A 24,392-nucleotide genomic window follows, 5' to 3' on the forward strand; every position below is an offset into this window, starting at 1 on the left:
GAGTCCCCCTCGCTCTTCAGCTGGGTTAGCCCGCGCATGAGTTACTGTCCCCCCCTTCTGTGGCACACTCTGACACGGTCTGGGCGACAGGGCAGCGGAGGGAATGAATGCGCCGGAGTTAGGTACGTACCTCCCTTACTCATTAAAAAGGTTCGAGGTGCACTGGCACCACAGGGAACCTCTTAAGTGGGTGTGTGCCCCGCTACACCGGGTCACCGCCTGGCCGATAAGCTCTCTTATCAGGCGTCCCGTCTGTAGCGGAAAGAAAAAAATTTGGGCTGGTCGCAAACCATCGGCTTCTGTTTCCTGCAGGTGGGCTGCGATATCTTCTTCGCGTCAAACATCAATCTTCGACGTCGCCAACACACCCCACACCACCTTTGTGACTCGATAAGATGGCTTCCGTATACAAGTCATTGTCCAAGAAGGCCGACAAGCCTGAGGCGCCGACCAATGGCGTCAAGAAGGTGCGCCAGAAGAGGCGCGCTCTGGTTCTTTCAAGCAGAGGCGTCACTTACAGGTGAAGCTCCGCCAATAGATCTCCATATGCCATGGCAGTCACGCTGACCTTTGACCTCGACAGACACCGACACCTGATGACCGATATTCACTCGATGATGCCCCACGGAAAGTTGGACAGCAAGGTCCGTACTATCCCCGCCATTGCTGGCTGTCCTCATCGACAATTCTCGATCCTGACAAACCGCTCTAGTTCGATACCAAGTCAAAACTCCACGTTCTCAACGAACTCGCCGAGCTCAACTCGACACCTCAGATTTGCTACCTGGAGGCCAGGAAGCACCAGGACTTGTACATGTGGTTGGCAAACGTGAGTGTTTTCCACTACGATAGTTGATCTCGAAGATGGTGGGCATTACTGACATTGACAAGGCACCGAACGGCCCCAGTGTGCGTCTACACATCCAGAATATCATGACCATGGAGGAGTTGCGATTCCCGGGTAACTGTCTTAAGGGCAGCCGTCCTATACTGTCCTTTGACGCCGCATTCGACACCGAGCCTCATCTTCAAGTCATCAAGAACTTGATGACAATGGTGTTCGGTGTTCCAGAGGGAGCGAGAAAGTCCAAGCCTTTCGTGGACCACGTGATGGGAATTAGCTGGGTTGATGAGAAGATCTGGATCCGCTGTAAGTCCGACTGCTACTTTACCAACCGCATTTGCGTACTCAAGACTGACACTGCGACAATCAGACTTCGAGATCAAGGAGGTCGATGCCGAGACGGAGGAGGAAACTGGAAAGTCAGTCCTCAGAGGAGGCAAGACAGACGTCGCCCTGGTGGAGATTGGTCCGCGGTGGACGGCAACCCCGATTGTCATACTCGAAGGCAGCATGTGTGGAAGCAAGATCTGGGAGAGCCGAAGCTTCGTCTCCCCGAACCAGATTCGTGCGGACCTGAGGAAGAAGAAGTCTACTCGCCACGTCTCGCGGACGGAGCAGGAGGTAGAGCGGGCGGCAAAGAGAGGCGAGCTTGGCCTCAGAAGCAAGGGTGGAAAGAGCGCGGCGAAGGATGAGCTGGATACCAAGGCACTGTTTGCGTAATAATAAGATTCCATGCTGTTCGGGCATATTTGAGTTTATTGACTGACAAAGGGCCAATTTTTTTCTTCTCTTTTTGCTCAAGAGTTTTGAAATGCCGAGGAACTCTGGAGCACAAGAAGAAGACAGAGAAGCATGAGATACGCCAGGTGAAAGATACGGTATATACCTGGCATCATTCATTCATACATAGGTGCGGGCAGGCGATGCGAAGCTTTTGATAGCAAAATACGTACTCCCAATGTCGGCTCCAACATCCTCTCAATGATTGGCTGATGCAGCGCAAGCACCCTAGCCACAATCACGAGCGATATGGTACCCCTGACGCCAACTCCCCGGGGAAGGAACCCACTGGAGGTAAGGTAGGGAGACAACTTCCGTCATATTGGACCGGAAACTCGTGGTACCTGTGCGGCTTGACCTCCTGAGCTTGAGCAACATTAGGTCAGCAATCGGGACCTTGGTGCATGTCCTCTGCGTCACCGTCGCGTCTACCCTTTCACTTGACCTCGATTCCCCTTCGCGTTGAGGTTTCCCTTCCTGCAGCACTGCTTCAGCAACTCAGCACTGCGTTTTGTGTGAGCAAGCATGGCCAACCGGGACATCTGCCAGCCCATTTCGACCAATATCGCGTCTTCTGTGCAAATAATGCCGACCTACATCATCGCCCTTATTGATAGCCCCAACGTCGGGGTTATCAGGAAGTAAACCCATTGATCCGATACCTCACCGGTGATTTCATTCATCCGTGAGGCCAGACGAGACGAATCAGTCTCCGAAATACACGCACATTCATTGTGACTGGATCCTTATCCGGTGATAATTTGTTGAAGCGCACGTCAGAGCTTCTCTTCAGCATCAAAGCTAGACCAAGGGCTCTAGCTCATTCTGTCCGTCCTTGATCAGCAGGCAAGCATCAAAAGACGCCAGCGAACTCATTGTCACGAGGTTCATTAAAAGGAGCTGCCTGGAAACAACATGCTGCAATACACCAGTGAGTCGCGCGTTAGTCAACACTGTTGTTTTTGGGATGAAGCCTCTAAGAAGTTCATAGATTCGACTCGTACTATCTTTGCTGCCGAAGGCGTTCCGTTGCTTCTCTGACTTGTTCATCTGAATCATCGTCAATTTGAATCACCATCAGACTGAACTACAGTCAGACTGCCCTCTCACCACAAACATCCCTCAGCCCGAAACTTGACTCTGCATTGCTCTATCGGATCAACCTCTTCCTTATACTTGATCAACTTTCAGATCACGATCGCCTTCATTACACATAGACCGCTATAGACAACCGTTGATTGCTTTCAAGATGTCTTCAACTTACTCATCACTATTTGTGGGCCAACGGCTGCAATCAGACCTGGCGGATGGCGATCTTGGCAAATTGGACGGCCTCGAAGGGCTTCCCCTTGAAATTATTTTCGATATTTACCATCAACTCGATGTCCGCAGCATATTCTCCCTGGCTCAGGTCAACACTCTTTTCCATGGACTCCTGACAAGAAATAAGGCGGCAATTTTGCTGCCAGTCCTTCAGCGAGAGTTTAGCCCCTTGCCCGAGCTTCTCCAAGTCTTCACGGCTTCGGACCAAGACATGAGCCAGTATGGAGATACCTTTCAGCCGCGACGAGTAGTTTTCAGAAGATTTCCGGGCGACATGACGGGCGTCACCTTATCCCGTGGCGGTATCCAGCACAATACAGGGGCTTTGGACGGCGACAAACCACCAAGAACTACTTTGCCGTCACCTCGATCGGTCACGCTTGTTGAACGAGACTTGAGGCCCTTACTGAAGTATTGCTTGGTGACACGACAATGGGAGGAATTATTCCCCCAACTCCACTGGTTTGCGACACCTGAGGACTGCCGTCAACTTAACGAGTTAGAGAAGTTCAAGCTTCGCCGTGCTCTTTATCGTTGGTGGCTCTACGCCTTTTACTTTCACGGTGAACTTCTTCGTCCTCGGAGCAGTCAGCCGGAGCCGTTCGTCAATGATGTCCGAACCAGTCACATGAGACTTCATTCAACTCGCGAATTGATCGAGATGAGAGATCTTTTTTTTTCGATGAAGAATCTTGTGCGGCATTATATCTACCCGAACTTAGAGCAGAACCTAGAACCTGTAAGTGGTATTTGGCATCTTGCAATTCGATATTGCAGGCGCAGTGGTATTAGAATCGAATCAATACTGACATCTATCAAAGGTTGACGAGAGCAGCCCACTCGAGACTATGATCGAGACCAGCATTCGCGAACGCATTGTGGACACGTATGCCAAGCTCGATCCGGAAGACCTGATGTTTTACTTCGAGAACTTGTTCAACTACCCTCGGAAGAGGCTGGTAATGGATGTCAATTTGAAGCACCCCGCATTCTCCCAGGACCAGGAATCGTTTGTAGCAGCGATCCAGTCCGCGACAGACGAGCGGCCGTGGCTTTTCGACATTGCTGATTTGACCAGCATCGGAGGCATCGTTACCTCTGATGACGACTTGGACGAACATCTTGTTCATGACGGCAGCCACGATGGCTCGATTCCTCCTCCGGGAGCGTTCCGGCGGCCGAGAGGGATCTGGGCGCCACCAGGAGATGATGGTCGAGCTCTCGCCGAGCGAAGTCATTCCTATGGAGGGCAACGTTACTAAGCATGCTGAATTTCTGGGTGGAGGCAAAATGGGCCGGGCCAAATGTCCCATGATGGTCTATCTCAATTGAGAGTGAGATAAAAGCTAGTCAGGGCAATGCAGATCCTAATAGAGTCACTGTCAATGGCCTCGTATCATCTTCGTCGAGTTGATGTCGCGTCTTTCGCGCATGAGACATAAGTGTTTTGAGCAATGCCGCCTTCTCCCGCCAATCTATACTACCTAGGCAGTGTATTATCATTATTTATCAGTAACACTATCGCAAATTCCACCACTTGCACTGTAGTTCGTTAGTATCTTCAATGCTATGATGGCAAGAAGTGCAGTAACAGACTGAACTTGCCTTATTCGGGAATCTAGCAATGGGTGGATTGCGGACTTGATCTCTTAGCTAGTGCAAGGCTGCGACCTACAGGGGCGTAAGTGTGGCGGGTGCACCCTGCAAGGCGGCGAGCTTGTGGCCAGCTCCGGCCTTGTCAGTGGCCCAAGCCTCTCCCATCCTCACTCACACCCGGCCACTCACTTAATAGCCGTCCTACACGACGGCATTGTCTCCCATCAGCGCAGCGCATTGTCTTTGCGCAGCTGGAACCCTGCTCTTAATATCTCTTTTCTCTCGAAATCTTCTCTTACACCAGATATACCATCATCATCTGCAGGCGCTGCGCCTGTAATCAGACTTGCGACAGACCGACCTACCTTACTACAGCTGGCGGCGGCCTTATCCGAACTCATTGTTGAGCTCATCTCGGGCAGGAGCCAAAGTTGAACCGTCGTTCTCACAAAGGTCAGTTACTATTTCACAAAGTGCTTTTTTTATGTATGGCAGTCAAGCAACAGTCTGATCAGTCTCGTGTCTCATTATCGAGCGAACTGGCTGAGATGGCGCATCTTGGGTGTTTCTCTTAATGCCGTTTGCCTTTCATCAAGACCGAGCAACAAAGAAGCTTCATTTGATCTTTCCCAGTTCTCATTTTCATGCCGAGAGGCGTTTTTGATGCTATCACTTATTCAAGTGATGCGCTTACGAAAGAACAAATCACAAAAGATACACTTTGTCTTTCACTTGGCCTGCCTTGCTGTTCCTCAACGTTCGGCACCCAGACGAATCCTGAATATATAACTGACCTGGCATTAGAAGACCGCCTGCTTCTGGGCAACCTGGATCGTTTCTTCCTGCGTGGTTGAAGATCGATCAGCCTTAAGAAACAGGGCAGAGCATTCAGTCAGACCTGCTCATCTTTCTGAGACATAGGACTGCCTTCCGTCCTAGCTCGAACCATCCCGGCTATCAGTACCTTGGAAAGTCTCTGTTGGTCAGACACGGCGATCTCGCTCTGCTGCCCGAAGTATCAAACACTGTCATCGTCCCGTATCACTCACGATAAGCATCATCCGCGTTTTGGGGCGTGTCGACACAGCCGGTTTCTGACCATGGAAGGCGGCGACCCGGACGTCGTCATGGGCGGGGATGATAAGCCTTCAAATGAGACCACGACTACCAATGGAATTCCAGTGCCTGCTGATGGGGTACAAAAAGACGAGAATACCACATCGCCCGACGACGAGGATGAGGAGGATGAAGAGGACTACGAAGAAATTCTAAATGATGACTCGATTCGCAGACGAGGACTACTACCCACGGCATGTTGCTACGATGACCGCATGAAGCTTCACGTCAACGCCGACTTTGGGACTACGCCTCATCACCCAGAAGACCCTCGCCGAATAGAGGAAATTTTCAAAGCATTCAAGAGGAATGGCTTAGTTTTCAATGGCCCGGAAAGCAAAATCACGGAGGTGATGCGTCACAACCCGTCGAAATACATGTGGAGGATTGGCGCTCGAGAAGCAACTAAGGAAGAAATTCTTACCACACACACTCCGCTGCACTATCACTGGGTCGAGAGCCTATCGAAGATGGACTACCCCACGCTACGAGAAACGAGTCGGCAATATGATCAAGGCCGTGCCTCGCTTTACGTGGGCAGTCTGACATTCACGGCAGCCCTTCTCTCCTGCGGCGGCGCCATCGACACCTGCAAGCATGTCGTCGAGGGCAACGTCAAGAATGCCTTTGCTGTCATCAGACCCCCGGGTCATCATGCAGAGTACGACCAACCCCTCGGCTTCTGCTTCTTCAACAACGTGCCCGTCGCCGTCAAGATCTGCCAGCAAGAATATCCAGAGGCCTGCAGAAAGGTACTGATTTTGGACTGGGACGTTCATCACGGCAATGGCATTCAGAATATTTTCTACGACGACCCGAATGTTCTATACATCTCCCTCCATGTCTACCAAAACGGACAGTTCTACCCTGGCCCGCCAGAGAATGCGGAAATACCGGATGGAGGTCTCGAGCACTGCGGTACAGGGCCTGGACTGGGAAAGAATATCAACATTGGATGGCACGATCAGGGCATGGGTGATGGCGAGTACATCGCCGCCTTCCAAAAGATCATCATGCCTATCGCCAAGGAGTTCAATCCCGACCTGGTTGTCATATCCGCAGGATTCGATGCTGCCGACGGAGACGAGCTCGGTGGATGCTTCGTGAGCCCTGCTTGCTACTCACACATGACCCACATGCTCATGTCCTTGGCAGAAGGCAAGGTCGTCGTGTGTCTGGAGGGTGGCTACAACCTGCAAGCCATCTCAACGTCAGCGGTATCAGTTGCTCGTACGCTGATGGGAGAACCGCCACCGAAGATGAATCTGCCATCTCTGAACAAGGACGCGGCCAGGGTCCTCGCCAAGGTGCAGAGCTACCACGCGCCGTACTGGGAATGCATGAGACCTGGCATTATCCCGATGCCGGATATTCAAGATCTGCATGTTACAAGACTCAACGACCACATCAGGCTCGGCCAAAGGCAAGCACTGTCACAACGCCATCAGATGATTCCTCTTTTCATACAAAGAGATATGCTCTTTAAATCCTACGAGAATCAGGTCCTCGTAACTCCAGATATTCCGTCCGCACGGCGTATTCTCATCATCTTTCATGATCCGCCGGAGGTGTTGGCTCAACCTGATGTGGTTGACCGCCACGTGGAGGCCCATAACGCCTGGGTAGTCGATAGCGTCGAACAGTACATCGATTGGGCTGTTGGCCAAGGTATTGCAGTCATGGATGTCAACGTCCCGAACAAGGTTCTACGAGACGAAGATATGGAACCTTACACTCAGCAGACAGGAGAGATTGAGCTCCTGGGCGAACTTCAGGAGCTGGCGAACTACCTATGGGACAACTACATCCAGCTCTACGAGGAGGCCGACGACATTCTTCTTCTTGGTGTAGGTCGGTCGTATAGTGGAGTTAGGGCGCTTCTGACTGGACGAGGTATGTCTTTTCACCATACAGCAGTAACGTGCTCTTCCCCCGCTAATCATTTCACGGTAGACTGCAAAGCCAAAATTGCTGGAGTCGCCTGCTTCATCAAGGGAATGTTGCGACCCGTCAAGTCTGACGTCGACACCGAGCTTGCACCCTGGTATAAGGATCACTCCCAAATCTACGTCGAGCATGATCACGCGTGCTGGTCTCGTGCAGACACAAAGCACAGAGTAAGTAAGCGCCGCTTCGGCACAGTGATTCGGAGTCCGGAGAACGGTACCCAGAAGATGGCGCAGGCCCATGCCAAGGAGGTCCAGAGTTGGATGCTGGATATGCTCGCGGCTCGGCAGAATGGTGATACTACGGAGGATGACAAGATGGCTTGACATGCCCCGGTTGAGTGAGCCTGCTTCAAAGTTGGGATGAGATACCGGGGGGAGGCGCGTGCAGTGCAGCATATATACAACTGGGTACTGAAGCCTACGCGGTTGGCGTTGAGGACGGAGATACGTTCCAGGTCCGCAGCACGCTGGTTACGGGAGAGCGGAGGATTTTGAGGGAGAAGAGACACTTTTGGTAGCGAGGAATCTTCGAGCGCGGGATGGGTGTCAGCGACGTACCTTAGGCATTTGGCGAGAGAATTCTGTTGATACACCACCACAATGCCAACCATGTTGCGCCGAAGTCGACTGAGCCACCCTACTGCTCTATACTCTGCGTAGGGGAGTGAGGGATCATCTGTCACCAAGAGGACGGCGGGGTTCAAGAGACGAGTCACGGGTGTCCTCTCCAACAGTGGATCACAGAATCCACACAATAACCCGCCTTGCTAGCTCAATCGGTAGAGCGTGAGACTCTTAATCTCAAGGTTGCGGGTTCGACCCCCGCGTGAGGCTCAAATCCTCACCGCGATTGGCAAAGCCATTCTACGGGTTAATCTTTTGCCTTTTGAACTTCTGATGATATGTCTTGCACTAGGTTTTGGCACATGCAGGTGAGAGAAAGGCATACAGCAGCAAGTGGCCTGACTTTCCTATTTTTTCAGGATCCCAGTGTAAAAGATATTTAGTTAGTGGACCCTTCCTTTGAAATCCTGTTACCGCAACATTTTTCGTGGTCTTTCAAGACTCGCCTAGTCGTGTGGGCGTCTACAATTTGTCCGGCAAATCACTTTAGATCCCAGCCCATCGTCAATTCTCTCGGCTTTGATTGGTCCCAGCCGAAAGGTCAACTTGTGGACCAGCACTGACGTTCGATAGTACGCTCTGGTTGGCTCAATAGCCGACGTACACTTATCTTATCCGGACAATCGCGTCTGAGCGCGCTTCACAGCTGTCTCTCAGCCTCCGTTTTGTGGGTACCCTCTGGTTTTCAGGGGGGCCGGCTCCCAATCCTCGGACGCTTTTTGCTGCTTGCATCCTTAGGAACCCTGCTGCTCCATCCAAGGACGATTGACGTCTGGCGTTGGCGCGCATTCTAGCTGACCCATCAACCTTCCCAATCCAACAACCTATCGCGCGCGCGCGCAAAGCAAAGATCTACGACCCCCCATCGTCAGGAGGTTTTTGTTACGAGCGTTGTCTTCGGTCGATCTGCAGGCTACACGACACGAACAGATATGGATCGCGATCGGAGAAGCAGGTAAGTGATGTTAGCTGTTGGCAGCTCCTGTTGTCTTTCCCACCAGTTCATCCCGGGCTCATCGAGGACCTGCCTGATCGAGTTTGGCATATTCCACGATTACTTCGTACCGGAGTATCGCTCACAGGAACTGGAACCCCGCGGCACCGATGATCAGTGTATCGCTTGCTTTCCAGCTTGGTACCTGTCACGGACCCTTCTCGGACCGCGGACCTGTACGGCGATCACACGTCTTCGCAGGCTAGCATAGAGCGATGTCCCTTTTGCACTGAATCATCATTGCCCAGCCTTCCGACTGCGTCGAGCCATTCTCAATGGAACCAACTGACGAAACATCCTAGGTACGAGGACGGCGAGGTCACTAGGTATGGCGCTGGCGAGTCCTGGAGACCCTTCCCTAGAGGTGGAGGTGGCGGCGGCGACCGCTCCCCTCGACGAGCCCGAAGCCCACTGAGAGACCGCGAACGAGACCGAGATAGAGATCGTGACCGCGACCGCGATCGCGATCGTGATCGTGACAGAGACAGAGACCGGCCAAGATCTCGCGACCGCGACAGAGACCGAGACCGAGATAGAGATACCAGAGACACCAGAGATCGCCCGAGATCAAGAGACCGCGACAGAGACCGCGCCCGTACGCCGCCATTGACCTCGGATAGCTATGTCCCGGGAAGGTCTCCTGCGCGCCGCCGCTCGCGCAGTGCTGAGCGTTACCGACGTGACCGGTCCCGTGATAGAGACCCGCGCCCTCAGAGCGACACATGGCGCAGACGAGACAGGACTCGAAGCCCTCCTCCGGTGAGACGGCCCTCGCCGAGACGTAGCCCGTCAAGGCGCCGCAGTCCCATTGGAAGATCTCCAGCCATCCGAGATGAGAGAAGCGATCGAGCCAGATCGCCGCCGCGCCGCGACAACAGAGACAGAGAGCGTGAGAGGGACAGAGACAGGGACTTTGATCGGCGGGACGACAGGTACCGTTCGTTGCCCCCCTTTGCGCAGACTACGGTCTCATTACCTTTTAGACGTCGGTCGCGTTCGCCATACGGCCGCGACAGAGGTCCTAGGGATAGAAGTCCACCCCGGCGGTCGCCTGCGCCGGCATCTCGTGGCAACTACCGTCCACGGTCTCGCAGTACGAGCCGCCGCGGCGGTGGGGGCGAGAGATACGTAGGATCCTCTTACAGACGGGCCTCGCCGCCCCGAGATTCTGGCATCTCGTCAGCGATCACGTCTCGATCAGCTTCAGGCAAGTCGTCACCGCATCCTCCTCCTTCCACCCGAGCACGTTCGCGGCCGCAATCGAGGGAGCGTGGGGAGCGTGTCGAGCGAGTCGAGCGGGAGCAGCAGCGAGAGCGAGAGCGGGAACCTACACCGCTTCAGACCGGTGCTTCTGCTGCATCATCGTCCTCCACGATGACGACGACGATTCGCGAAGCACCCAAGCCTGCCGCAAACGCCACCGCAAACGCCGCCGTTTCCGCCGCCTCCGCGATCGCCGCCCCCCAAGAGCCGGCCCCGCCGGCCGCAAAGACACCACCTCGAGGCCCCGCCGCTTTACGTGCTCCTCCAACCGGCCCTGCCGCGACCCGAAACTTCACTGCGCCCGCCAGCTCACCAGCTGTCCAGCCACCTAGACACCCGCCGACCCCGAGCGTGCCACCCTCGCGCGCAGACGCCGTTAGCCCGACAATCCCACCGGCCGGCCCCCGAGGCTACGTAGCTCCGGCCAGGGGCGGCGGATACAGCGCCCGCGGTGGACGAGGCTCGTGGTCTGGTCCATCCCCTCGACAGGCCCCTGCCCCCACGACATCCCCCTCTGCCATTGGCAACGGACCTTCCAGCATCCCAACCGGTCCACGCGCCAACCCCTCCAACACAACACCTTTGAGCACATCGTCAGCACCCAAAGCCTTCAACCCCCCTACCGGCCCCTCCTCGCAGCACGGCGGCCCCGGGAACGTCCGCCTGACGCTCGCGCAGAGCATGCTTGCGACCTTGCCGCCCATCATCCCCGGCGGCAAGATCGACCCTTCCTTGCTCCCGACGACGACGGGCATCACGAGGGACATTGAGCCGCACTACAAGAAACTCAAGGCGGAGGAGGAAAAGGCCCGCGCAGAGCTGGACGCGAAGCAGGATAAGTTGCGGCAGAGCCTCCAGATGTGGGACAAGCTCGAGATGGAGTCCAAGGCGTGGAAGACGAGGGTAGACGTGAGCGAGCAGAGCTTGAAGAGCTTGGCTGGTGAAGGCATGGGCGGTGCCGCGTTCTAGGTGGGAGCAAGCACCGTCACGTGGTAGAGTACATTGAGAGGGATGTAGAAGGAAAGGCATGGGGCTTTTGTGTTGCGATTTTGGTGGGATCGGAGACGGGGGAAAGGGTTTGTTGACTCTTGTTTTCTTTTTTTCCTCTCCCCCTTTTACAGCGGCGATGAAGATGTACTACTACTACAATTATCTGTTAGTCGGAGAGGCACATACCCTTGCCTCCCCCTTTTCTTGCTTTTGCTCTATTACGTGTAGGAAAATACAAGAAATCAAGTGGGCATCTGAGTACGTGCTCTCTGTGCCTCGAGTTGCGAGGAGGAAAGTTAACGCGCGGCGTATTGGGCACCTCCGAGGTCAAGAAGAAGAAGTGAGCCTGCATTGGCAAGCCAATTTTTTTTTCTCCATTTTTTTCCATTGAGCAACTGTTTACTGCTTCTTCTGTGCTGCATGGTATAGAAGAAGCCATGATCTGAGGTACCTCATAACAAGGTAAGGTAGGCCACCTGTGATGACCCCAAATTGCCTCTTTCATGGCCTTCAGCCTAGCCCGTCATTTCATATCCATAATCCATACCCGTTTCCGTAAACCCATGCTGGCCAACCAAGCGAGTTCCAGTCAAGCCCTTCCCTATGTTCCGAAGCCAAACCATAGCCTATCTCGTCGTCTCGTCTTCCATGGTATCGAGCCATGGGCTCGTGTGTGTAGAAGACGGCCAAGTTGTCATATTATACAATATCTGAGGGAAATTGCATCGTCCTCAGTGCTTCTCTGAGAAAGCCAAAATGAAAAAAAAAGGTCACGCGAGTACCTCTCGCCGACAAGGAAAGGGAAACGAAGAAACAATCAATCCTACGCGTAGTCCATATCGCTATCCCATTCGTCATCGACCTCAAAGTCGCGTTCGTCGTTCAGGAAGTCATCCATGCTATACTGATGCTCCCGAGGCTTTTGGTTGTCGATGTGGATATCGACAACGTTGCACATGCCTTGTACAAATATGTCTGCCGCTGCTTCTTCAGAGGCTTCGTCGGTCTCGCCCTTATTGGATTCTTCTCCGGGTTCTTCCATATCGACATCGTTTTCAGAGTCGAATTCGTCGCTGTCAGGCTCCGCGTACGACTTGGGCTGCAGCTGCTGGCCACGAAGCCCTCTCGACGTGCTGCTAGCGCGAGAAGAGGTACCCGAAGCATGGGACACAACTCGTTTGCTCCGCCGGGATGGCTCTGCGGCAGGTTTCTTGGACTTCCGCTTCCCAAAGACCAGGGGAGATGACTCGACGGGCAACGGTTTCTGCAGGGTGAAGTGTGGTTTTGGATCGGGGCTTTGTCGAAGGAAGATCTTTTCAAACTTCTCCTGCCACGACTTTCGGAGTTCCACGCGTGATCGCCAGGAAATGCTGAGCATTGCCTTGATGGAGATGTGTCTGAGATCCGGTAGCTCTTCAGCGCTATCAATCAATGATTGAAGAAAGGCCTCAGCAACCGCAGTATCAGCTGCGCCGGAACTCCAGTGACGAAGATTCTCCAGATGAACCACTTGCAAAGATGCTGGCCAGCTAGGAACCTCATTCGGCAGCAATAGCGTATCGTAGGAGGGAAGTCGATCGTTACTCGATTCCAATAAGCTGAAGTACTGTAGGTTCATACGCAGCTCCTTAAGGTGCGGACACGCAGTTCCCAGCACCGTAAGGAAGGACAGGTTCAGTGAACGGTTGTGATTCAACACAAGCGACTGCAACTGATGTCCTTTCGTGACCAGAAACAAGCTGAAATCGTCGGCAATGACTTCCGCGCAGTTTACTAGCTCTAGGCGTCTCAGCCTTGCTGGGAGCAAGGGAAATAGTGAGGTAGTAATGATTGTCGACGATTCGAAGACCAGATCGTCGAGATTGGGAAGAGCAAGAATAGAGTTCGCAAGCAGGCTCACAGACTTCTGATCTTCGGCAAGCAATTCGGGATTGGTCTCGGGATCTTTGTCCAGTCTGATGGACGGCATCTGGTAGTTCACAAACTTGAGTTTCCGTAAAGAGACGAAGCTCGGCATCTGGTGAACTTCTTGAAGTCTCGCAAGGCTCGCATCCCAGTTCTTGTCCATCAGCCTGGAGCTCCACTGCCAGCTTTGGAGCCGTGTTATTGCAGTCTTTTCCCCAGCTTCAGCAGCTGCAGTAGGAGACACCTCAAATGCCTCAAAGAGCTCGTCAGGATAAGTCCACTTGATGGATTCCTTCAGCTTTCGGAAAGGGGCCTGGTCATACCCATGCATGAGTAGGACCTCTTTGAGACGTGGCAAGTTCTGCATCAGCTTCAGTGGCGATGTCAGGCCTCGTAAAGACACCAGTCTGACGTCGATGTGGAGGGCCTCGATTTTCGCTCTATAGTTGAATGTAGTCTGCGATGGCGGCTTCTCGAGCAATTCCGCAAGCCCATATGCTTTGGTCTCGTCCCGTACTGGTGGACATTTATATAGGACGGTCAATGCCGGATCAGCGAACTGCCTGCACGTCCTGGCCGTATGGAGGATCCAGTTGACGTCTAATGAATCCTGCTCATCGCCTGAAATCGCCGCGAATTGAAATATCTGAACCCAGATTGAATGCGCAATTTGAGGGTCGAGCCAGTTTGGAATGATAGGGCTTGTAGTCTTCATGTCGATATCCACCTTATTTTTCGGGGGCCTCCCTCGTGGCTTAGCCGGAGTGGTCTTTGGGGTAGGTTTGGCATCTGAGAGTTCGTCTTCGAACCCATTATCTTCGGATTCGTCCGAGGAGTCGTGCTTGGCTTTCCGCGGTGAAGCCTCCACTTTGCGAGGCCGACCTCGACCTCTCTTAGGGGCAGAGTCTCGCGCAGTGGTGGTCGACTTGCGTTTAGTGCCGGCCCGGCTAACCCCTCTTCCATCGCTAGCCTTGGTCGGCGTCTTTCGGGGACTCTTGCGTGAGGTGCGTGGTGATTCTTCAAAATCTTCGGATTCATCCGCAATGGAGTCTTCCTCATCAGAGCTTTCCATGCCAACATATGACTGAATGTGGGAGCGAGTCGAGGATCGAGTTTTAGATCGGAGACCATCGGTGAGCTTATTCGGGGACGTTTGGGCTCCAGCCTTGGTAACTCGCATTCGATCTTTGGCAGTAGATTGGGAACCTGTAGCGTTCGCTGAGTCGCGACGAGGCCTCGAGGCTGTGGTTTGCCGCTTAGACGCCATGGTGCAGTAGTGGTGTGCCCTGCATCGATAGGAGTCGCATCTTAGGGAATGTTCCAATAGAGGCTGTCTTGGACTTGGTGACTAACCTGTGCTCAAACTATCCGTAGAGCCGTCCGGTGATGTAACCAGTCAGAAGAGTGTCGAGTTGCACACCAAACTTAGCGCATGCTGATTGAAGCTGTCGAGTGATGACGTTTGCGACAGTTATGCGCCAGCGGCCGGAAGTCCGTTATTAACAAGTACGACGGCACGCTGCAGAAGCGATTCACTCATGCAACATGTAATAGGAGATGGAGGAAGAATTAAGTGCGCAAAACGACACACTTGTGTAGAAGGAAAGTGTAAGGTAAGGTATTTGGAGAGACTCGTGGAGGAAGGTTCACACCTTTGCAAGTGAGTTGGAGTTGGTGGGGCAGGTGCGCGCAACAGTCACCTCACTGAACCACCAACGGGCAGAGCTGTCAGCCTTGCACTAGCGTCTTGGGACACCTCAAGGCTGCCGTGGGCTGCAGTAGACGCTTGTCAATGACCCCCGCAAACACATGGCCTGTGCACCTGAAGAGAAAGGAAAGATGAGGAAAAAAAAGAGCAGGCAAGTGGAAGTCCTCGATCTCTCCAACTTTGAGAGTGAGTTTGCTCGCAGTTTGGCAGCATCAGGTTTCCCAAGCGTAACAGCATCGACACAAAGAATGCTAAAGTGCGGAATGACCGGAATTTGGATAGGAGCAAGTAGATCCTGGCCGGCGAGGCAAAGATTGGCCGTCGTTTGCTTTGCGCCGAGTTGCCTTGCGGATGGCAGCTCTAGCTCTGGAGGAAAACATCATGTCATGTTCAAGTGCAAGTTGGCCTGAAGGAAACAGAAATATTTGTTCGAGAAATTCGAGACAGGGTTCCATACTCGGGAAAGCAGGACCAACTTGATTTGGGTGTCGGGGCGAGCATCTGCGCAGTCGGGTGCTTTCCGCTTCGCCTGGAGAGAAAGGACCCACTAGCAGAGAATATTGACCAATCATGAACATGTTTTGCTGGTATCTGTAGCCAGAAGCCTAAAGCCAAACAGAGCAGGCACTAAGCACAGTAGAAGACACCTACAAGTACATCGAGCAAGTGCTGTGGTGGCCCCTTGCCCAGGGCAGTTAGTTTCACGGGTAGTTAGGGGGCATGGGAGCCTGGCAACAATGGCCAGTGACAAACACGTTTGCTGGAAGCCCCCCCGGTCCACCTCCAAAATTCAATTGCTCCGGGGGTGGATTGCCGTCCACGTTTTTTGAGCCATCGACAACGACGCGCTTCCACTCCCGCTCTATCACAGCCTGTTCCTGTTATTGTCATCGCCCAGCGCCACCACTCTTGACCGTCAGGAACGCGCCGCCTTTCTTCAGCCAAAGCTAGAACATGGTTTTCTAGTCTTGCAGTCCGTCATATTTTAGGCTCGATTTTCTCTTTTTTGTCCAAGCAGCCTACCGCCCGGGCTTCTTTTCCTTTTTCCCTGACCAAGACCCGAGTCGCAGTCGCGGTCGCGTCTCGTTCCTTGGGTCCCACTCATTGTCTCGGCCCTCCTGTCGCATTGCTCACGAGTCACCACGACACCTCTTTGGCTCAGGTCTGGCACAAAAATTCTAGACTTGACTTGCGCCTTATCCGGATTGTGCAGCCCGCCACTCTGCATTTTCTCCTTCAAGACGCCAGAAAGGAGACAACGGTGAGGCGCAACCTCACTGCCCCTTTCTCGTGAGACTCGGCCTCTCACTCACAGGCCTTCAATGAGCATCGAGACCAGACATCTTTCCACTCTGGCTCACCACGTTGAAGTGGACTTTGCGAAGTAAGGGGCAACCACACTCAGGGTAGATTCGAAGGCTTACGGTCTTCATTTAGCCTTTCTGGGAAGCACCAAGCGGGACTATCTCTATAAACCTCTCATGGTCCCCCTTCACCAGCTATGACGCTTCACTCGCGGCGCCAGCGCAGTACCCCTTTTCTCCAGAGGAACATCTTGCAAGGCATGGGCAACACCCAGTCTTCGGCTTCCAAGGCCGCTGCTTCCGGAGATGTTTCCAACGGTCATCATGAGGTCCGCCCCAACAAGCGCCGTCGCATGGATGCCGATCATCAGCTCGCCGACCAAATATTTCAGGCGCGAGATGTTGGCGACCTGCAGCGCAACCTCCGTGTTCAGGTCAACAGGATCTTCCACAGGGCCTCCAAAAGAATATCCCTGGCTCCTTCCGACGATGTCGTGAACCTGAAAGCCCGATGCAAGGTTTCGCTGTCGCATGTCACCAAAGCTGGTGAGGTCTTGCTCTACTGCAACAGCCAGCTGTGCGATATCAGGTCTTTCAAGGACCCTGGCGGCCCAAACCGGATGGCGCGCATCTGCCTGCAACGACCGTTCTATATCCCGGAAGACAGCATGCGCATCAACCGCGACGACAACGGCTCCTTTGACTTGGCTGATTCTTACCGTCTCTGTGTCGAGCTCGAAGCTGCCGGCCCAACCTTTTGGCCTCCGATTAACATCAACTCTTCAGCTGATGATGCAAACCCTACCGAGGCCATACACTGGGTCCTCGCTGCCGCATCGTCAGATTTATTCACACGCAGGAAGGCACTACTAAACCTCAAAGTCAAGAAGACACCGCAGTCCCTTGGCCCGACAGAGCATGTCATCGATATTGATGCGCAGTGGACGACTGCCTTTGAGGCAGGCCAGATCCGGGCCGTGGAAGCGGGCACAGAGCCCTCCATCACAGTGTCCGGCATGCTAGCCGCGCAGGACTCACTTCTCACGGATTACGGCCAGGAGCCATTATATGAAAGTCCACCAGGAACTCCAGTGAAGGTTCCTAGAAATGGCGCGGTGAACGGGGATGTCCACATCGACGAGGATCTCGAAGAAGAACTCACCCCTAACCGGTCGCTGAGAGTGCGCGGCGCCACCAAGAACTACAACCTGAAAGTCCTCAGTGACAAGGCTCAAGGCAGGGACAAGAAGCGGAAGAAACGCGGTGCCGCGAATGCCGTTGAAGAGGGGACTGTCACCTATCACCTACCCAGCGAGAAAGTCTGTCTGGATTCCTTCCGCTGCGTCACGTGCGGCATGCCACATAGCTCGCTGCCTCAGCTACAGGTTCATCTCATCAGTCAACACGACCAGTATGAGTTCCGGCCGCAGTCTCGCGCGAAAGGCGCCGAGTTTGAGGTAGCACACCGCTATGAGTCTTACACATTTGGTCCGGAGCCATTTGCCCTTAGAAGACCTACAAAGGCGTTCGATTTGGATCAGTTCGCAGATGGCAATATTTCATTCTTAACATCACGCTTTGGTACCGAAGACCAAAGCACACCTGGACCCCAACCAGTAGGTCGTGGCAGCAAACAACCGCTCGCCAAACCTGCGCAGGTTCGCTCTCTCGCAAATCCTCCCACAAGAACGTTACTGACTCTGTATAGACACGCTCGACAGTGCTTCTGCCAGATATTGGACAGACGCTCTACGACCCTATCACTAGGGCCACATTACAACCAGGCACCGAATACAAGAAGCCCCCCGCTAGCGATCAATGGCTCATCCAATGGCATCGTGATGCCTTAGCGGACTTCTCTGATGTCCCACCGGATGAAAGGGAGTACATGCAGGAGTGGGACAAGTTCATGCTCACCAAGCGCCTCTCGTCCAGCATATACTTCCCCGCGGCCTGGCTGAGCTTTGTGAGGCTCAAGTCGGAATGGCTCCTCTCCTCGCCTTCTCGTATGACCGAGTTTGGCAAGCATTTTACATACCTGTTGGCGCGAAGTAGTCTCGACCACGGCACCGTCGTGGAGGCCCTCGACCACATTGCAACGCGCAAGGCGAAACTTGGCATCAAGACCGGGGAATATCCGACGCTGGTACCCAAGGGGTCGCCTCAGGGGCCTCACATCCGCAAGAGTGCCGGTGGCTGCTTGGTGTGTGGGCTGACTGTTCTGGGGCCGAGGCTCCTCCTGTGTACCAACCTGGTGAGTGGTGACCCCTGAGTAACATCACAAACGACGCCAGCTAACCTTGTCTACAGAAATGCTCAAAACGGCTTTACCACTCGGATTGCATCAGCGAGAACGCAAAGATGAGCGTCGATGACCCGGATTGGGTTTGCAATGAGTGCTTTGACACACAAGCAGCAGAGCGGACGTAAGAGGGACTCCCGGCCACCGTCAGCCGTGGAAGCAAGACGTATAAGTGTATAGTAACAACCCGTCAACTCGAGGGACGAGAGAAAGATTGGGGGAGGGGGAACGGAGAAGTGTATGAGGGGAAGAAAGAAGCCAAGAGAGAAGAAGCTCATCATTTTCCATTTCGACAAACAAAGCGGATGGCATCTACCTGCATGGGGCAAACGGCGTCGCATCATCATCGGGGCGGCCGATAGAGACGGGATTCTAGAGGCACCAGGCATGAAACTATACTAATTGAATCTCACTTTGAAATGACGAGTAAATGGCCTCCTGACGACCGAAGTTGTTCTGTTTGTTCTGTTTTTATGGAGCAATCTATTCGAGATACCAAGACCAACACGTGTATGCGCGGAATCATCAAATAGCAAAAAAACAACGGTTAGAATTTCTGTATGCCCAACCCGGCGCCGGTGCCCCTTTTGCAACATTGAAAACCATAAGGATACCATTACATTTCTCCCCCCCCCCCCCCCCCCCCCCTCTCTCTCTCTCTCTCTCTCTCTCTCTCTCTCTCTCTCATATTTGCCTTCTCGACAAGAGAATTCAGCCAGCCACCAAGCTTCCAAGTCACTTAGAACCTGTACTTGCTCTGCTTCTTCTTCTCGTCGTTGCGCTTCTCGTCCACCTTTTGCCTCTTGCGCGACTCCTGCGCAATCATCTCGGATAGATCCTCCTCGTACGCCCACTTGGCACCCAGCCCCTCCTCGCGCTTACCCTCCTCGAACCGCCGCCGCACCTCGTCCTTGCTGATGCCGTCGTTGTTGAGCAGCGCGTCCGGGTCGAGCGCGACGTCCACGTCGCCGGGCTTCTTGCGCTTGCGGCTGTCGTCCTCCTGGCCGAGCACGGGCATGTTTGCCTTTTGCTGGTTGAGGTCGTACACCCTGTCGCTGCCAAAGAAGCCCTCGGTGCGCTGCTGCCGCTCGGGGATGACCTGGTACGCCGAGCGCGGGTGCGAGCTCTCCTCCGTGTCGAAGCCGCGGCGCTGCTTGCGCAGGTCCATCTCGCCCGCCACCGAGGTCTCGACGCCGTGGCCCGGGTAATCCGTCGGTACGGACGAGACCATGCCGCCCGAGGTCTCGATGCCGCTCGGCGAGGCGAGGCCGCCGCCGGGGCCGTCCTCGTCTTCCTCCTCCTCCTCGTCGGATTCCTCTTCCGAGTCTTCCTCTTCGGACTCCTCGTCGCGGGGTTGCAGCTCACCCCAGAGAGTCTTCTCGACGGGCTCGCCGGTGGCCAGGGGCGCAGCGACGGGTGGTGCGATTTGTGCGCCAGCCTGGTTTGTGAGGCCGAAAACGTCACCTCCGTATAAGGGGCGGTTGAACTCGTCGACGGGGGGCTTGCCCCAGCCACCGGGATGGAAACCCCACGAACCGCCTGGTGGCGGCGGAGCGTTGAGTCCTGGGATCTTGAGAGTGGGATATGATGGAGGCGGGCCGAATCGCTGCTGGTTGATGAGCCATGGTGGAGGTGCGCCTGGCGGCATACCCAAGGCCTCCTTTGTGGCTTCGGTCAGGTCGCCCGGCCGGAAGTGCTGGAAATCAACCTCGCTCTCCTTGCCCTCGTAGTACACCTCGCCGAAGCGCGTGAGCTCCGGCTTGGTCTGGAAACGGAAGAACGCATCGTAGAGCTTCTGGTAGTCGATGTCCAGTTTGCCCATCTTGGGAGCGACACGCTCACGTTGCTTTTGCTTCAGAGATTGCTGCTCTTGCTTTTCGAGAACAGCATCGCGCATTTCCGTAATGCCCGTCTCGGCGATAAACTTTGGTAACCGGAAAGGCGGCTTCTCGATACCTCGCTTTGAGGAAAGGTACTCCCTCTTGAGCGCCCAGTGGCCAGGAACGGGCACCACGTTTCTTTGAGCTTTGATCTGCACGAGAAGGCGGGGATCTGTGGCTGAGGTGTCCTGCCACTCGACAACATCGGGTATCTTGACTAAAGCCTTCAGTTCCGCAATAGAAAGCTTGTTGAGCTGCTTTCTCTTCTTCTTGGAGAGCTTCGTCTGTCCTGATGCCTCCTCGTCCTCGCTGGGAATATCGTCCTCGTCCCATATTACCTCGCCTGTGTTTCCTGCATTGGCCTCCTTTGAAACTTCGTCCTCGTCTATCGCGACGCCGAATTTTGAAAAGATATCCTTGAATGCGGCAAACCTCTCATCGTCAAAGTTGAAATCATCGTCGGCAGGGCCGTCGGCTTCGACCTTGGCGTTGGTCTCGGACTCGTTCTTAACCTCGAGGTCGTTGCCATTTGTTTCTTGTGTTGCCTCAGTCTCTTCAGGCTTCTTCTCGTCGTCTTTGACCTCGGGAGTGTTTGACGCGACCTGATTGTCCTCTACGTCAGTATTACGCGCGCATGCACCGACATCGAACGGGAAACGCACCTCTGTCTGAGCCTTCTTCTGCTCCTTCTTCTTCGCCCTCCGCATCTGGTTCTTGGTCATCTTTGGGGCCGCCATCTTGAATCGAGTTGCGCCGTGGAGCTGAACGCTTTTGGTGTAGCTTGTGTTACGACGTAGCAGACCACTGCGGCTATGGTAAATCTTCTCGGATCGATGCGAGGGCGCATGCTTTGTGGGAAAGCAAAACGGCGGTGGTGCTGCAGGCGCGCAGAAGTGGACTGGAGAAGTAGAATGCGATGGAACAGATGTTGATGGGCGTCAAATGCTGAACAGCCTTCTGGAGGCGACTGGCGATACGTGACAGCCGCGCCAAACTTTTGGAGGCTGCTTTACGATTAAGTGGGTCCGTCCCTGATCCTGGCCGAAGTGAGAACGGTACGTATTCCTAAGTAGCGCAGTAGGTACTGCTCGAAGCTTGGGCCGGCGCCGTCCAGTAAGGTGCTTGGGGTGCCAAGTCTTGTCGGTAGGCGGCGTTACTAATCATCCAGCAGCGCCGTAGGTGCCTCCCCATCAATGCCATAACGCCGTACGGACTGCAGGTGCCAACCCGTTGCGCCGGTCCTCTAGCGGGTTTAGTGCTCCGGGCACGGGCTATTGAATGCCGTGGTACTGGTGGGCGAAGCTCCGTGGGGGGATGCGTTTCTGCCCCTTGCTCAGCAGGGATAGCAGCCACTGACAACGAGCCATTCCTAAGCCGCGCTGCAGCACCGTGGGATCTCCGATTGATTGAGATGAGGACAGCTCCCCCAGTAACTTTAGGGAGCTGACTTTTGTATGGACGTGTAAATTTCGCCCTGCCGTCGAGACTTTTTTTTTGCCCATGCGAACAAGAGAGAACGTCTGGCCTCCCACCATCAGAGCGTCGCCATCTGAAAATCGACCTTCCACAAAGGCAGAGACAATGCTCGACCTTAAGCAAGTCTAAGGTTTTTTGATTTTCTTCGCGCATGATTGCCGCATCTGTCACTCGTTTTTCTACCAGTACAAGAGATATCTCCAGAGGGTGCCCAGGCCTCAGAGGTACTAGGTAATTTACGAAAATCGCATACCCACCCTGCCAGCATTATCAGCTACCTTACGGAGACGGGATACCTTGTCTTGATACCAAGAACTTTTATCCCCGCCAAATTTCCCCCAGTGCTCGCGTCATGCCTCACTCCACAACTTCTGGTTCTATAACACAAACCTCCTCGGTCAATCGGTCGCAGCACTCACCAAGACCGTACGGCGATATCGATTCCCTCTCTGCCAACGGCAACGGCGGCATGGAGAAATTCCCCGACCACATCGATTCTCACCTCACCAACGGTTCGAGGGCCCCGAGTCCTGCAAAGTCCAACGGCTATGCGCTACCAGGAGCGCCCGTAGGCGGCGACCGCTGGCAACCCAGAAAGGAGAGTCTCCAGGGTCGCAGCGTCAGATGGGGTGCGCCGGGCCAGCAGGTGCCAACGCGGTATGGCCACGGGAGGCAGAAGAGTCTGGGTGACGCCATTCACAACATACGGACAAGAGGCGGAAGCGTCGGCCAGAATGCTCACGAGATAGCTGATGCGCTCAAGGCGCCTGTCTCTCCTAGGTTGATTGTGAGTCTTGTTTAGAAACACTGCTCTGCTCCCTTCTTTTTTGGGTTGCTAGGCGCTAATGGCTTGCATCGCAGGCGCTCTGTGTCCTCTGGTACACTTCGTCCGCCCTTACGAACACGTCCTCGAAGTCCATCCTGACCGCCTTCGACAAGCCCGCGACGCTGACCCTCATTCAATTCGCCTTCGTGGCGACCTACTGCATCCTCTTCGCCTGGCTCGCCAATATCTTTCCAAGTCTCAAGACGACGATACCAGCTCTCAAGCATGGCATACGCTACCCTTCCCGCGATGTCATTTCGACGACGATGCCCCTTGCCGCATTCCAGATCTTTGGCCACTTGCTGAGCTCGACTGCGACCTCCAAGATCCCCGTCTCTCTGGTCCACACCATCAAGGGTCTCTCTCCCCTTTTCACAGTCCTGGCCTACCGCTTGATCTTCAACATCCGGTACTCTGTCAACACCTACCTGTCCTTGGTCCCCCTGACCCTCGGGGTCATGCTCGCTTGCTCAGGCAAGCACAACAGCTACAGTGGCGAGCTCCTGGGTATCTTATACGCCCTCCTTGCCACCATCATTTTCGTGACGCAGAACATCTTCTCGAAGCGTCTCTTCAACGAAGCCGCCAAGGCCGAGGCCGAGGGCCAGTCAGCGCGGTCACAAAAACTCGACAAGCTTAACTTGCTCTGCTATTCCTCCGGCATGGCCTTCATCCTGACGGTCCCAATCTGGTTCTGGAGCGAAGGCACCGGAATCATCGGCGACGTCCTACATGATGGCGCAGTCGACCTCAACGAAAAGGCGGGCTCCTTTGACCATGGCCGCCTCACCATCGAGTTCATCTTCAACGGCACCTTCCACTTTGGACAAAACATCCTCGCCTTCGTCCTCTTGTCCCTCGTCTCGCCAGTGACGTACTCGGTCGCCAGTCTGATCAAGCGCGTGTTCGTCATCGTCATTGCCATCATCTGGTTCCGCAACCAAACCACCCCTCTCCAAGGCGTCGGCATCCTGCTCACCTTTGTCGGCCTCTACCTCTACGACCGCACCCACGACCGGGACAAGGCGGACCGCAAGGCAAAGATGATGGAGATCAAGGAGGAACCCCTGCTACCCCTGAACACAAAGGACGCCCTGAACGCTAGCCAGAATGCGCCCGTCTTTGAGAGTCCCATGGTCTCTGCTGGAGCATTCCAGTCGTTTAGCAACGGGCACTCGCCTCATGGCGAAGATGCCAAGAAGTCTGACGGGCCCAGCAACGGTAGAGCCCGCGGGGCGAGTAACGCCGCCTGGCTCGCACCGGGTACTAAGCAGGAAGATACCTGGCGATTTGGGGACCGGTAGAGGGGTTTTTTGGGGCAGGTCGTAGGATGGGAGTTGTAAAAACATGTCTTTTTTAGGCCAATGAGTCGCAAGGAGTTCAATGTCAATGTACTATCATGATAGGCGCCAGTCCGGGTTGACGGCAATGTATGGATGAAACACACGCGCATACACACATGTTCTGGTAAGCTTGCCTTGGGTTTAGATGTCATGGGGAGATCTGGGCGAG

At 54.4% G+C, this 24,392-nt stretch overlaps 8 protein-coding genes across 8 annotated transcripts; 6 read left to right on the forward strand and 2 right to left on the reverse strand.

Annotated features, from left to right (window-relative positions):
- Nucleotides 1–395: 395 nt before the first annotated feature.
- On the forward strand, nt 396–1,564 carry CPAR01_16524 (brix domain-containing protein; the record flags this gene model as incomplete). Its single annotated transcript, XM_060500769.1, has 5 exons — nt 396–520; nt 584–644; nt 713–829; nt 892–1,150; nt 1,215–1,564. 5 exons carry the CDS (start codon nt 396–398, stop codon nt 1,562–1,564), a joined length of 912 nt encoding a protein of 303 aa, XP_060340478.1.
- A 1,309-nt stretch (nt 1,565–2,873) lies between these two features.
- On the forward strand, nt 2,874–4,209 carry CPAR01_16525 (F-box domain-containing protein; the record flags this gene model as incomplete). Its single annotated transcript, XM_060500770.1, has 2 exons — nt 2,874–3,686; nt 3,769–4,209. 2 exons carry the CDS (start codon nt 2,874–2,876, stop codon nt 4,207–4,209), a joined length of 1,254 nt encoding a protein of 417 aa, XP_060340479.1.
- A 1,434-nt stretch (nt 4,210–5,643) lies between these two features.
- CPAR01_16526 (histone deacetylase) lies at nt 5,644–7,932 on the forward strand (the record flags this gene model as incomplete). The annotated part of the gene is made up of 2 exons (XM_060500771.1): nt 5,644–7,552; nt 7,613–7,932. The coding sequence occupies 2 exons, from the start codon at nt 5,644–5,646 to the stop codon at nt 7,930–7,932; spliced, it is 2,229 nt and encodes a 742-aa protein (XP_060340480.1).
- Nucleotides 7,933–9,164: 1,232 nt separating this feature from the next.
- CPAR01_16527 (uncharacterized protein) lies at nt 9,165–11,458 on the forward strand (the record flags this gene model as incomplete). Its single annotated transcript, XM_060500772.1, has 3 exons — nt 9,165–9,187; nt 9,529–9,552; nt 9,862–11,458. The coding sequence occupies 3 exons, from the start codon at nt 9,165–9,167 to the stop codon at nt 11,456–11,458; spliced, it is 1,644 nt and encodes a 547-aa protein (XP_060340481.1).
- Nucleotides 11,459–12,302: 844 nt separating this feature from the next.
- On the reverse strand, nt 12,303–14,651 carry CPAR01_16528 (uncharacterized protein; the record flags this gene model as incomplete). Its single annotated transcript, XM_060500773.1, has 1 exon — nt 12,303–14,651. The coding sequence occupies one exon, from the start codon at nt 14,649–14,651 to the stop codon at nt 12,303–12,305; it is 2,349 nt and encodes a 782-aa protein (XP_060340482.1).
- A 1,942-nt stretch (nt 14,652–16,593) lies between these two features.
- Nucleotides 16,594–18,826, forward strand: CPAR01_16529 (uncharacterized protein; the record flags this gene model as incomplete). The annotated part of the gene is made up of 3 exons (XM_060500774.1): nt 16,594–18,054; nt 18,105–18,650; nt 18,707–18,826. The coding sequence occupies 3 exons, from the start codon at nt 16,594–16,596 to the stop codon at nt 18,824–18,826; spliced, it is 2,127 nt and encodes a 708-aa protein (XP_060340483.1).
- A 611-nt stretch (nt 18,827–19,437) lies between these two features.
- Nucleotides 19,438–21,315, reverse strand: CPAR01_16530 (uncharacterized protein; the record flags this gene model as incomplete). The annotated part of the gene is made up of 1 exon (XM_060500775.1): nt 19,438–21,315. One exon carries the CDS (start codon nt 21,313–21,315, stop codon nt 19,438–19,440), a length of 1,878 nt encoding a protein of 625 aa, XP_060340484.1.
- A 1,091-nt stretch (nt 21,316–22,406) lies between these two features.
- On the forward strand, nt 22,407–24,184 carry CPAR01_16531 (triose-phosphate transporter; the record flags this gene model as incomplete). Its single annotated transcript, XM_060500776.1, has 2 exons — nt 22,407–22,841; nt 22,916–24,184. The coding sequence occupies 2 exons, from the start codon at nt 22,407–22,409 to the stop codon at nt 24,182–24,184; spliced, it is 1,704 nt and encodes a 567-aa protein (XP_060340485.1).
- Between the last annotated feature and the right edge of the window lie 208 nt (nt 24,185–24,392).

The sequence above is a fragment of the Colletotrichum paranaense genome (assembly GCF_030867605.1).
Source record: "Colletotrichum paranaense strain IMI 384185 chromosome Unknown Scaffold_26.1, whole genome shotgun sequence".
NCBI classification, from domain to species: domain Eukaryota; kingdom Fungi; phylum Ascomycota; class Sordariomycetes; order Glomerellales; family Glomerellaceae; genus Colletotrichum; species Colletotrichum paranaense.